Below are 13,079 nucleotides of genomic sequence, written 5' to 3'. Positions count from 1 at the left end.
TGAAGTGTAATTAACTACATAGAGAATTAAGGAAAATGTGCTTATTTAGCTTGATAGTCAACATAAAAACAGAAATTAGTATTATGAGAGAATTTTAAAAAGGCTTTTCTTTCAGAGCATAGACTTAATCAGTGCTTTAGACAGACAGACAGACAGACACACACACACACACACACACACTCTTATAGAAAGGCTTCTGGAGTTAAGCAATAATATACCTACTTGTCCAGAGTCAGGATCTAGCCTCACTTTCAAACTTGGATCTTCACGCTGAAGACATTTCAATGCATGTTCCAAATCTATGGGATAAACAACTGTTATATTTACATTTCATTTTTAAAAATAATTATATGGTCTAGTGGGTAAAATAGATGGATAAGCAAACAAATTTTGAAAAAGAAATTTCAACCAGGTGTGGTGTCTCACGCCTGTAATCCCGGCACTTTGGGAAGCTGAGGCAGAAGGATCGCTTGAGCCCAGGAGTTTGCGACCAGCCTGAGCAACATAGCGAAACCACGTCTTTACAAAAAAAAAAAAAAAGAAAGAAAGAAAGAAAGAAAAAAGAAAACTTCAAACAGCCATACATACTGCAGAGACAAAAACAAGCTGACATAATAATGATGGGAGGCTACTTGAGATTGAGTGGTCTAGGAAGGCCTCTCCGGGGTGATTTAAGTAAAGACAGAAATGAATAAATAAACTATAAGCAAAATCCTGAAGAAAAGGAATCCCAGATAGAGGGAATGGCTATACAAGGAACAATGTGCTGTTGGGAAAAAGAGCAAGAAAACTAGCAGCTAGAGATCAGTGGACAAAAGGAAGAATAGCATCAGATGAGGAAGGAGATGTGTGGCAGGGATCATATCATGTAAGGTCTCGTAGGCCATGGTGAAAAGTTTCAGTTCGCACTGCGAAGCCACTGAAAAGGTTTTAAAAGGAACAGTAACATCATCTGATTATATTTTCCAAAGATCAATTTAGGAGCTGACAAAAAAGTAAAATGCCTTCAGAAAAACTGGCAATAATGAAGTGCCAAAAGGAGGCTAAAATTACATCATGAATAAACAGGTACTAGTATAACTCTATGATGATGAATTATCACAACCACAGAGAAAATAATGAATATTTTAGATGGCATTAAGTATGCCATCTAAAGTGATATTTTAATACACTCAATTAACTGATAAGTATACTCTACCTCTTTTTATAAAAGAAATATGTTAGAAGTTCCACAAAGTATAGCTAAAGAAAAGAGCTGAGCACTGGATTAATGAGCTAACCTTATCAGTCACACATTCAAAGTATCTTAGGTATACAAACCAGGCATTTTAGACCCACACTATCCAAATGGTAACCACTAGCCATTTGGAGGTATTAATGTTATTAACTGCCAAGTGCTGTAAATGTAAAATAAACACCAGGCTTCCAAGACTTACCATGAAAAAAAGAATGTAAAATATCTCAGCAATACATTTTAATATTGATTATATGCTGAAATAATATTTTGATATACTATGAAAACTTATTTCAACAGTTTGTTTGCTGTGGCTATAAAAAAATTTTACATTATATATGTAGATCACATTATATTTCTACTGGACAATACTGTTCTAGACCCCTGACATCCCAAAGTGGGCACCAAGGACCAGCAACACTGATAACACCTGGAGTCTGACGGAAATGCAGAATCTTAGGTTCTGGACCTACTGAGTCAGAGTCTACATTTTGACGAGAATCCCAAGAGATGTGTATGCATGTTCAAGGTCAAGAGGCATTATTGTAGATAATATTTTATTTTAAGCACATACAGATACTCAAAGACAGTACATGTGTATGACACTAAGTGACTTTCGGAAAAAATAACTTTACTGTAAAATAAATTCATTTAAAAATATTTACAATGTTAGCACTGTAACAGATATCAAGGGTTATAACCAGACTATGGGGTAAGTACAATAAAAGCACAGAAAAAGAAACATGTAGATCTGCCTGAAAGAAGTCTATGTAAGGGAGCTTTGGTAAATCCCTTCCTCTTGGGGGCTCAGGACCCCTAAGCTAATGCCCATTAATGAGACTTTGGATACCAAACTTTTTCTCCTAAAGTAGTTAAAGGCTTAAATTCTCAGGTGCAAAACTGGCTGGTGCAATGTAACTGCAAGCCCACAATTTGAATTTAGGTGCTCATGCTGCATCTGAAATATAAAATGACTCTCAAACATATTTCAAAGAATCCATGGGTTACTTTGCTTGGGCAGCCCCTGCTCTTAAGTGCCTGGTCACTCCTGATATAACCAGCTTGGTTAAGTTTGATAATTAGGCAGCCAGATTCATCATCACCTGATCCTTTTCCACTAGAGTAAAAACTATACCTAACTGGCCTCAGAGCATTTAAAGTAACAGAAAAACTGCTGTTAGGCCCTTTTTAACTTAAATGCTGTTCCTTCAGCAAAGTGGACACAAAAAGACTCAGTTTTGGTTTCCTTCAGTACTGGGGGGCTGTCTTACATCTATACTCAGATTTCTTTCATGTGAACTCCATCTGGGGAGGTGAGCAACTGTAACCTCTACTGGGCTAGGGATCTTCCTTCTTTCTCCCCACAGGGTCCTCAGGAAGACAAGGGGAGGCAACAGAGACTGCTTTTTTTCTCCTATAATCTGTGAGTCCAACTTGTTTTCAAAGGAAAAAGAGCTTCTAATGCCACCTCTAGAACCAGAAGGTTTGTCCTTAAACAGTCTAATATAGGAATTCAGTGAGAGCCTCATAAAGTGTGATGCTTGAGATGAGACCTAAAGAAACGGTAAACAGGGCCGGGTGCGGTGGCTCACGCCTATAATCCCAGCACTTTGGGAGGCCAAGGTGGGCGGATTACCTGAGGTCGGGAGTTTGAGACCAGTCTGACCAACATGGAGAAACCCTGTCTCTACTAAAAATACAAAATTAGCCAAGAGTGGTGGCGCATGCCTGTAATCCCAGCTACTCAGGAGGCTGAGGCAGGAGAATCGCCTGAACTTGGGAGGCAGAAGTTGTAGTGAGCCGAGATCATGCCATTGCACTCCAGCCTGGGTAACAAGAGCGAGACTCTGTCTCAAAAAAAAAAAAAAAAAAAAAAGGGTAAACGTTTTCCAGGCAGGTACGTTCATGGGCTACTATTATAATGCAAGAGAGAACAGAAGAAAAGAAATAGCGATGCAAAAAAGAGCACAGTATCTTCAGGAAATCACAATTACTTTACTGTGGGAGCATAACGTGTGGCTAGGTACTATAGTTTTATTTTTCTTTGGGTTAAAGAAGAGGGTCAAAAGGAAGGCGGAAGTTTCAATAAATGAAGCCAGACAAGAAGGCTGTGGCAGAGACGACTAGCAGCCTTCCACTCTACTCCGCTGCCGCCTACTTAAAAGGCTGCTTTTACCAGACTTCCTTGCAACAGGTGGCCATATGTCTCAGTGCTGGCCAATGACATAGAAGAAATCTTAAGAGAAAAGGGGTATATCTTCTTCCTTCCCCTTACTCCTTTCTGTTGTCAGCAACTCCAAGGTGATACCTGAGGCTGCAGGAATTATGCACTCAGGTAAGACAAAAAGATTAGAGCCTGGATCCCTGACAACACTGTGGAGCCACTCTAATCCCTGACTACCAATTCAAGGTTTCTGTTATGAGATAGAGAGAAATAAATTTTTTTCTTATTAAAGCAATTGTTATTTGGAGGTTTTCTGCTATATGTAACCAAATCTAATTGGAAATTATAATTGGAATCATGGGCTTTACATACCACACTAAAGAGTTTGGGTGTGTGCTAGAAGTAATGAGAAGCCACTGAAAAAATCTGAGCTAAAATGCTAAAGAACAAAGTAACTAACGAAAGTTCAAACGAAGTTATCCACAGTATACAAATTTCTTCATTGAGTTCTAGAGGTTGAGGTAGAAAACAAGGTAAAACAGCATTTTTATACATGATGATGAGAAACTGAATGGGTTATGAATCAGTTACTGTCTAATCTAATATACTAGAAGGGCAGTTCTAAGACCAGTTACTTAGAATCCCATAGATAGCACTACAAGAGTAAGGAAGAATATGAGAAGAATGGCCAAGAAATAAGAAGAGAAAAAAATGAAGGCATTTGTAAAAATGGAAACATCTTAAAAAACAAGACACACCACAGGAAATGTTTACCAATATATTCAGATAAAATTGACCTCAATCACATAAGAAATCTCTTGAGGGTATATTGTAACTATTTTATATAAATTATCAGAGCACTAATTAGTTGACACACTAGGACCATTTATACCTGGCTGCTTAGACACTGACGGGGGTTCTATGGTACAGAAGAAAACAGGTTCTGGAATCTCCACTCCAGCCAATAAAACTCTCTCTGCTTCATTGTTTTGTCTGTGCTTCTTTTCTCCCTCCCTTTCGGCTCTACGAGCTGCAGCTAATGCGCTGGACTTGGATGAGACAATGGTGTCTCCAGTGGCAGTCTGCAAGCAAACAAGATGACTTGGAACAAAAGTGGCATTTAGCAAGCGCTCATCTCCACCAAGAATCACAATATAAGAATTTTTTTTGTGGCACTTTCTTTTCATCAGAACTTAAAAGAGAAATAAAATTCAAAAAGCTCATTAATAACTGCGTAAGTAAAGCTAATTTAACTTGCATAAGAATTCTATCCAAAATATTATTGTAATAAATTCTAACAAACAATAAAACACACACACATACACATCCAAAATTATTTGGCAAAACAAATGTACTTTCCTAAATTTTCAATCATGACAAGACAGCTTAGGGAGCAGTTCATTAGAGTGTTCTACCACCCATAAGAATTTATTCTTTTTTACAGAAAATCTCCTATTAACTAAAATAATTAACCAGAACACCCTTAACTGTGCAGATTGCTGGCTTGCATGTAGAGCCCAGCTATCTTTTAAAAACTATAATTTCACTTTTAAACTTTTATATTGTGAAGTTCTGTGCCAGTTTCTTTCTCTGTAAAAACAATCCTACTAGAAGAACAATAGTCCCAACGTATTTGTAGAGCTCCTTCAAATATATACAAGGAGCTCCTGCCTTCAGGGAGATAGAGGGGACATTCCAATGCTAGAAGTCCAGTAACCAGTCAAATAGGAAATAGGAATTTTCTATTGAAGGATTTTTTTTTTTTTTTTTTTTTGAGACGGAGTCTTGCTCAGTCGCCCAGGCCCGATCTTGGCTCACTGCAAGCTCCGCCTCCCGGGTTCACGCCATTCTCCTGCCTCAGCCTCCCAAGTAGCTGGGACTACAGGCGCCCGCCACTACACCCAGCTAATTTTTTTTTTTTGGTATTTTTAGTAGAGACGGAGTTTCACCGTGTTAGCCAGGATGGTCTCAATCTCCCGACCTCGTGATCCGCCTGTCTCGGCCTCCCAAAGTGCTGGGATTACAGGCGTGAGCCACCGCGCTACTGAAGGATTTTCAAACTTGAAACTAATCATGAAGAGTTAAAATGTTTAAAACAACAATGTTTACTACATAAAGGTTAACGAGAAAATTATACTTTATTTAATCCATATAAATGAACTATCCTTAGTTTTAACCCATCAAAAATAAATACAGCATAAGTATTTTCATTTATTTATCCTACAGTTATCTATGGAATGTCTACTATTATGCAAGCACTGATCTATGGACTGTAGAGCAGTGAACAAAAAAGACAAAAATCCTTGCTCTCATGGCGCCTTCACTAACAAAACAACTTGTTATTACCTGATCAGTTGTAAGTCTAGGTGAAATTTTCTGCAATGCTCAAGATAGGAATAAACCCAATGGGAACAAAACAATATTTTATATAAACTTAAAACACACATATATGTATATACATAAATACCTATAAACAGTATGCTATTTTACTTGGATTTCAACTTTATATGAACACAATCCATCCTGTCTGTGGTCTTCTGTAATTTACTTTTCTTCCTAGTAAATGTATGAGATTCAGCCATGTTGATATATATGCCACAATATTCTTTATTCTACTATTGAGGGACATTTGGATTGTTTATGGGTTTTTGATATTACAAGTTGCTTACTTGTAATTAAACATTTAAGCTATTATTTCCTAGAGAAATCATTTGGTCACTTACATGTTTAAGCCCAACAGTCAAAGCAATGTTACCAGCAGTCAGTGAAGGGATTTCTACATGTTGGTCAGCAAACGGCAAAAGCAGACGACTTATTCTCTCCCTGTAAAATCATGATTTTATATTAGTAAAAGTATTTTTAAAGAAATGAGTACAGTTTTATAAAGTAACCCAAGCTTCTACTTACGTGCAGTTTCCATTAACATTATGAATGGCCAACTGGGGTTTTATTGTGCCTGAGTAAATGCGCATAAAAACCAGTGGTCCTCGCTGCTTGTCATGGAGAACTTTAAATGCCAATGCACATAAGTCATCCTTATACCACTGCCTAGAAAATAAACATTCCAAAAAGTCCTATAAAATATACTTCCCATAACTGCAGAAACTTATCCTTAATGTCCCCAAAGATCTCTTTTTTCTTCCAGTAGAGCTACTTAGAGCCACTAAATGTCTTTGTTACATAACTCTCTTTTTCCATTGACTAAATTACTCAATGGAGATCTTACCATTAATTCCTCAAAACTAAAAATAATAGCTTATCTTCCAAATATCACCTCTATTTGCGAATAATTTCATTGCCAAGAGCTCTCTGCATGAAGACTATACCTGGGAATATTACACCACTTATCAAGAAATCAGCACAGGGTAAATAAACAGGTACTTTCCAATTATTGCTTTTATGCTCTCCTTCCACTTTCTGTTCATTACATAACCATAAAAATCTATACTATAAACTTGAAATTGTTCACATAACCAACACTCACAATAGAATGATGTTCTTAAACTGGTGATCACTGATAAGTTTTAGAATTCAGTTCTCCTGCAATTGCCAAATTTTGTGCATCTAAGGAGAGCTCCATATTTTCATTAGTTTCAAAGGAGTTCCTACCTTAAAGTAGTTTAAACACTTCTGTGACAGAACTTCTCCAATCTTATTCCCATTCCCTCCAATTTTTAACTTTAATAATACTAATATAGAGCTTACTATACCAGGCACTGTTCTTTGTGCTTCACAAATCATTTAATTCTTATAAGAACACCATGAGATGGGTCCTGTTCTTTGCATTTGATAGATGAGATATTAAGCAACTTGGAAGAGCTAGGATTTAAATCCAATAGTACAAAGCCTGTGCTCTTCACCATCATGCCTCTTCAATTGAGAGGTATGAAAGTTATTAATGTCAGAATTAAGATAATTAAAGTCCATTTCTCTGCCATTTTACACATTGCTTACTCAGATTTTAAAGGACTTACTACTTAAGTACAAAGTTTTTAGTGACAATAGGGGTAAAACAATGACCTTTCTTTATAGCCACAAAATATTCTGAGCTTATGAAAAATCCTGAAATCTAGATGAATATAAATATAACTACAGAATATTTAACAAACATCCCCAGGATATCACTTTTCTAAGACTAAGATGGCAGGGTCAACACTTAAACTTTTACACAGTGAAAAGACATACCTCTTAGCTCTATCTGTAAGATATCTCTTTTTACAAGAGATGAAAAATGTTCCTTTCAAGCAAAAATTACTATGGTTCCTTATTATATCATTTGCAATAACGCTCACCATTATTATTCAAAAATGGTGATTTAATTACTTTTCATAAAAATATTTGCCTACTTGTTTCTTCAAAGCTATAGAATTTTAATATATGTGACTGCATACTTACAGAAATTCATAATTACGCTCTACAGGTGAAGGCAAGTACACAGTAACAGCATCTAACAAGGGCTGTATCCCTTTGTTTTTCAGGGCACTTCCACAAAGCACAGGCACTGCTGTCTGAGCTAGTGTCACTCTATGTATTGCAGTCTGTAGCTACAAAGCAGATACAAATGAGCATTTATTTTGTGTTCTGGTCTTGGCCAGAAGCTCAAAATTAGAGGTTTTCTCTAACCAGCCATGTACACAGCACTCCTCACCACACCTCCATCATTTTGTTGGCCTAGTTTTTCTTTTTAACACTAATCAGTACCCAGCATGTTAGATATTTATTAGTTTATCTGTCTCCCATTCGCTAGAACGTAAAATCCATATGAGCATTACCCCTGGAAATACTGCTAAATCCCCAGAAACGAGAAAAATGGTTAAAATAGGTGCTCAAAAATATTTCTTGACTAAATTAATTAACATACTTATGATTTAACCTTGATAGTCTAACAGAGAAACTGGTCATAAATAAAATATATAAATCTGAGTTACCATTTCTTCAATTAAATTAAATCCATATTAAACAAAATCCAATGGAAAAATGAGAAATCCAAGTAGGAAAATTTTTAGAAAGATTTCAAAAAACCAGAAAAGCTTGAGTGTGTTTGCAAGGTATTATTGGTGGGTCAATCCTACTTTAGATTGTGAGCTCTCTGAAAACAGAAATCATACTATGTGAAGATAGGGTACAATAAATAACACATTTAAACATCCAAAAATAAACAGTTTCAAAACTGACATTTCATTCAAAAGAAAAAATCACTTTCATTCTAACTTATGAGTGGCTCAAAAATATGTTTCAGCTCTTGTGTTTTTAATTAATGAATACTAAGTGAATTTGCTAGGCTCATCTTTGGCTAATTTTACAGATTATTACTTAGAAACACTTTGCTTGGCAATTCTTATGTTTCATAAAGAAAAATAAACAGTAAATTTGCCAAATTCATGGGGAATGTCCCTGGCAGAACAAAACAGCGTTTCCTTCAAGAAATCTGTCATAATTCAATTACTATCAATATTTTAATTGCCTCTTCTCTGGCTTACTGTATGTCAAAAGACAAAAACAAAGAACTGTAATGAGTTTCAATAAAAAATTTAAAAAGATTCAGAAAACAATGCTCTGAGAAAAATGATCATTGTAGTAGCCTGAAACAACAGTAAATTTTAATACAAACTTTCTGTGATTTCCCTTAACATCCTTAGAGGAATTATCAGGATGAAAAGACTACAGAGAATGAGTAGTTAACTGATGCTCACTCAATAGAAGTTAAACAGATTCAATTTTTAATTTTGTAAAGTATGTGTGAAACTAATAAATCACTGCCATTAAGTATTGTATTAGTAGTGACTTTAACTTAATGTTTCTCCCAACTTAAAACTTACCGCTTTCTAACAATATGCAAAGTTTAAAAAAAAAATGCACACACATCAAAGGCAGAGAAATCAAACTACATCCAATTAGTAACATTTTGCCAAAGCTATTGAATAATAAAATTTACCTTTTCAGCTGGTAACAAATCAAAATTTTCACTAAATTCTTCTAAAACCAAGTCAGCAAATTCATCATCCAAATCTGCAACCTATAAAGAAAGGTTCTAGAGTTCTATAACTTGCATTTATCTTCATAACTATTAACTTGTCCAAACCCCATAAACAGACAATATTCAAATATTTCAAGACAGCTACCTTATCCAGGCCAGGCAACTCTTCACTTCTTCTAACGAGATAAAGAAAAATGTTTTTCTTTGAAAGGAAAGGAAATGGAAAACTAAAGATACTATTAGGAGTTTCCTAAATTCACAGAAAGTCAGAGCTTGATAAAGCATCTTAATTAAGTGCTATCAGTGTGCTCAAATCAAAGAAAACGTGCAACTTACAATGAAAGTACATACAATGGATTGGCCTTTTTAAGATAAATTTGGAGGTTTTAGATTATAAAAAAGTTTCATCTGGTTTTCCTCTAATATCTGAATGTTCACCAGATCTCCCAAGTCTGTCAAACTAAAATAATTAATGTTGCTGTAATTCTGCACTGAAGAAATACATTTATATTAGGGAAGGGAGGCATAGGCAATATTTCAATAATAAAAATGCAATAGTCTATTTCACATTCTTTTCATAACCATCCGCCTATACGAAATGGGATCATTCAGCTGACTAATAAAACAGCTTCAAAAGTGTGTTAACAGTACAAGGGAGCAAAACATTCAAACTTGGTAAAAAAAACCACACTGTTAACAGGATTAAGTATAGCAGAAATGCACCTAACCATCCTTCTGGAAAGCATTATATGTGATGGTTAAGCTCAACTTCTGGAATCGGACTACCTAGAAATGGTTCCACCACCTACTAGCATGTCCAAATTTTGGTCAAGTTACTTCACCTCTCTGCCTCAGTAACTCACAGAGTAGTATCTACTTCTTGAGGCTGTTATAAGGATTAAATAACCAATTCAAATTATGCTTTAAGAATATATACTAGCGTATAATAAGTATTAGCTATTATTACTGTGCACCTTCAATATTGGAAGTTGATTCTATTCCACATTAATCTTATTCACTAATTTAAAGGAAAATTTTAAATTGTGGCAAAATATATAGAACATAAAAATTGCCATTGTGCTTTTTTTTTTTGATATGGAGGCTGGTTCTGTCACCTAGGCTGGAGTACAATGGTGCAATCTCGGCTCACTGCAACTTCTGCCTCCTGGGCTCAAGCAATTCTCCTGCTTCAGCCTCCTGAGTAGCTAGGATTACAGGCGCGCACCACCATGCGTGGCTCTTTTGTATTTTTAGTAGAGACGGAGTTTCACCATGTTGGTCAGGCTGGTCTCGAACTCCTGAGCTCGTGATTCACCTCCCTCAGCCTCCCAAAGTGCTGGGATTACAGGCGTGAGCCACTGCGCCCGGACCATTGTACTCTTGTACAGTTCAGTAGTGTTAAGTACTTTCACATTATTGCACAATAAATCTCCAGAACTCTTTTCAACTTTCAAAACAAACTCCATACACATTAATTAAACAACATTCTATTCTCTCTGCCCTTCCCCAGCCCATAGCAACTACCATTCTACTTTCTGTCTCTGAATCTGATTACTCTGGATCCATGGATTTGGGTTGCTTCTACCTTTTGGCTTATTTTGAAGAATGCTGCTAGGAACGTGCATGTGCAAATATCTCTTTGAGACTCTATTTTCAATTCTTTTGAGTACATACCCAAAAAGCGGAAATGTTGAGTAATACAGTAACTCCATATTTAATTTTTTGAGGAATCACCACACTGTTTTCCATAGTGGGTGCAACATTTACATTCCTACCAACAGTGCACAAGGTTATAATTCTCCACATCTTTGCCAACACCTATTTTCTGTTTTTGACAGTAGGCATCCTAATGGGTGTGAAGTAGTCTTATTCTGTAAATTGTATACATACTTATGTGTTTCTTATAATCAGCATATGATTAGCTACTGACAGTCTCAGATTTTCTGAGATTTCTGTCACATCCTGTCACATCCTAGAAGACCATGAGATATGGGCAAGTGTGTGTTGGCTCCTCAACTAGATTACAAGATCCTTCTTAAGTTTATTCTTATAGTTCTTCTGTATTAAAACAACACAAAAAAACTCAAAGAGGAATGAATTATTAATAAACGTCGGTTCCACTTTTATATTTTCTATGCTCCCCAAATTAAAAAAGCAGTATAACAAAACAGGTAAGAGCTTTAGCTCTAAACTGAGATTAACCTGGGTTCAGATTCTAGCTCAGCCACTTTATTAGCTGTGTGACAACTTATTTAAGCATTTGAGCTGCTGTTTCCCCACCTGTAAAATGCAGACAATATAAGGTTCTTGTAAAGGTTAAATTAAAAAGTATACATAAAGCACTTAACCTAGCATATAGTAGGCCCTCACTGACTCAGTAACAACAATAATAATTATTATGTTAATGATAAAGTTGCAATGATTACTACATACAGTCAGGCATCAGTTAGTGACAGGTATAAGTTCGGAGAAATGTGGTGTTAGGCAATTTCATCATTCTACCAACATCATAGAGTGTACTTAGAAACCTAGACGGTATCGCCTGCTTTTACACCAAGGCTATATTCTATTGCTCCTAGGCTACAAATCCATATAGCATGTTGCTGCACTGAATACTGTAGGCAACTGTAACACAACGGTAAGTATTTGTGTATCTCAACATAGAAAAGGTACAGGAAAATATGGTATTACAATCTTATAGCACTGTCAACATTCATGTGGTCTGTTCTTGACTAAAATGTCATCATGAAGTACATGACTATACTTCAAAAAAAAAAAAACTACATACAAAAGATGAGTGAAAAAAAAATTAATGCTGACAGAATTTATTTGGACCAATTCAATTTAGAAGTGAAAAATCAAGGGCTCAGATTCCAACATTTTTCTCTACCATAATATTCAAGAAATGTATTTAAGGTTTACTTATTGCCATATATACTAACAATATAATATAAATATTACAAATATTAACAATCTTGCTATTTTCCATTATAATTTTAAAGGTGGATGAGGTCCAGAGCTATATACCAACTATAAAATTGACAGTTTTAAAATTTTCTAAATAATTTGACATCTGATGAAAAGTAAAAGACATGCATATCCTTTGACCTAGCAATGCTACTCCTTAGTTTAATACTAAAGAAACTATTGCCCATGTGCACAAGGAGATAGATACAAAAATGTTCATAGCCACATTGTTTGTAACAGCACAACCTCAAAGCCCATCCACAGGAGAACACCCAATCAAGTGTGGTAAAATCATATGTTAGAACAATATACAAGATTGAAATGAATAGACTATACACATAGCAACATGGATAAAGTTCCAACAATGTTGAGCAACGTCATAAAATACAAACAGTATCGTTTCAGTTATGTAAAGTTCAAAACATGTAAACCTAAGTTCTTTAAGGATTTATGGTAAACTATAAGGAAAAGCAAACGAGGCCCGGTGCAGTGGCTCATGCTGGTAATCCTAGCACTTTGGGAAGCTGAGGCAGGCAGATCACCTGGGGTCAGGAGTTCGAGACCAGCCTGGTCAACATAAAACCTCATCTCTACTAAAAAATAAAAAATAAAAAAAAATTAGCTTGGTGCGGTGGTACATGCCTGTAATCCCAGCTACCCAGGAGGCTGAGGCAGGAGAATCGCTGGAACCTGGGAGATAGAGGCTGCAGTGAGCTGAGATCGTGGCAGTGAGCTGA

The 13,079-nt window shown here is 35.9% G+C and overlaps 1 protein-coding gene across 6 annotated transcripts in view; it reads right to left on the bottom strand.

The window, feature by feature from the left end:
* GFM2 (GTP dependent ribosome recycling factor mitochondrial 2) overlaps positions 1-13,079 on the bottom strand; it is a 48,622-nt gene that overhangs the window by 11,845 nt on the left and 23,698 nt on the right. For all 6 annotated transcript variants that reach the window (XM_073014677.1, XM_007975318.3, XM_007975346.3 and 3 more), the window contains 6 exons: positions 9,334-9,414; positions 7,794-7,942; positions 6,306-6,446; positions 6,122-6,221; positions 4,291-4,480; positions 223-299 (listed from right to left, as the gene is read on the bottom strand). In XM_073014677.1, the coding sequence (XP_072870778.1) occupies positions 223-299; positions 4,291-4,480; positions 6,122-6,221; positions 6,306-6,446; positions 7,794-7,942; positions 9,334-9,414 (738 nt within the window). The remainder of the gene's footprint in view (positions 1-222; positions 300-4,290; positions 4,481-6,121; positions 6,222-6,305; positions 6,447-7,793; positions 7,943-9,333; positions 9,415-13,079) is intronic.

This window comes from Chlorocebus sabaeus, chromosome 4, assembly GCF_047675955.1.
Source record: "Chlorocebus sabaeus isolate Y175 chromosome 4, mChlSab1.0.hap1, whole genome shotgun sequence".
Taxonomy (NCBI): domain Eukaryota; kingdom Metazoa; phylum Chordata; class Mammalia; order Primates; family Cercopithecidae; genus Chlorocebus; species Chlorocebus sabaeus.
Note: the sequence above shows the minus strand (reverse complement) of the source record. Positions and strands in the feature narration are given on the sequence as shown.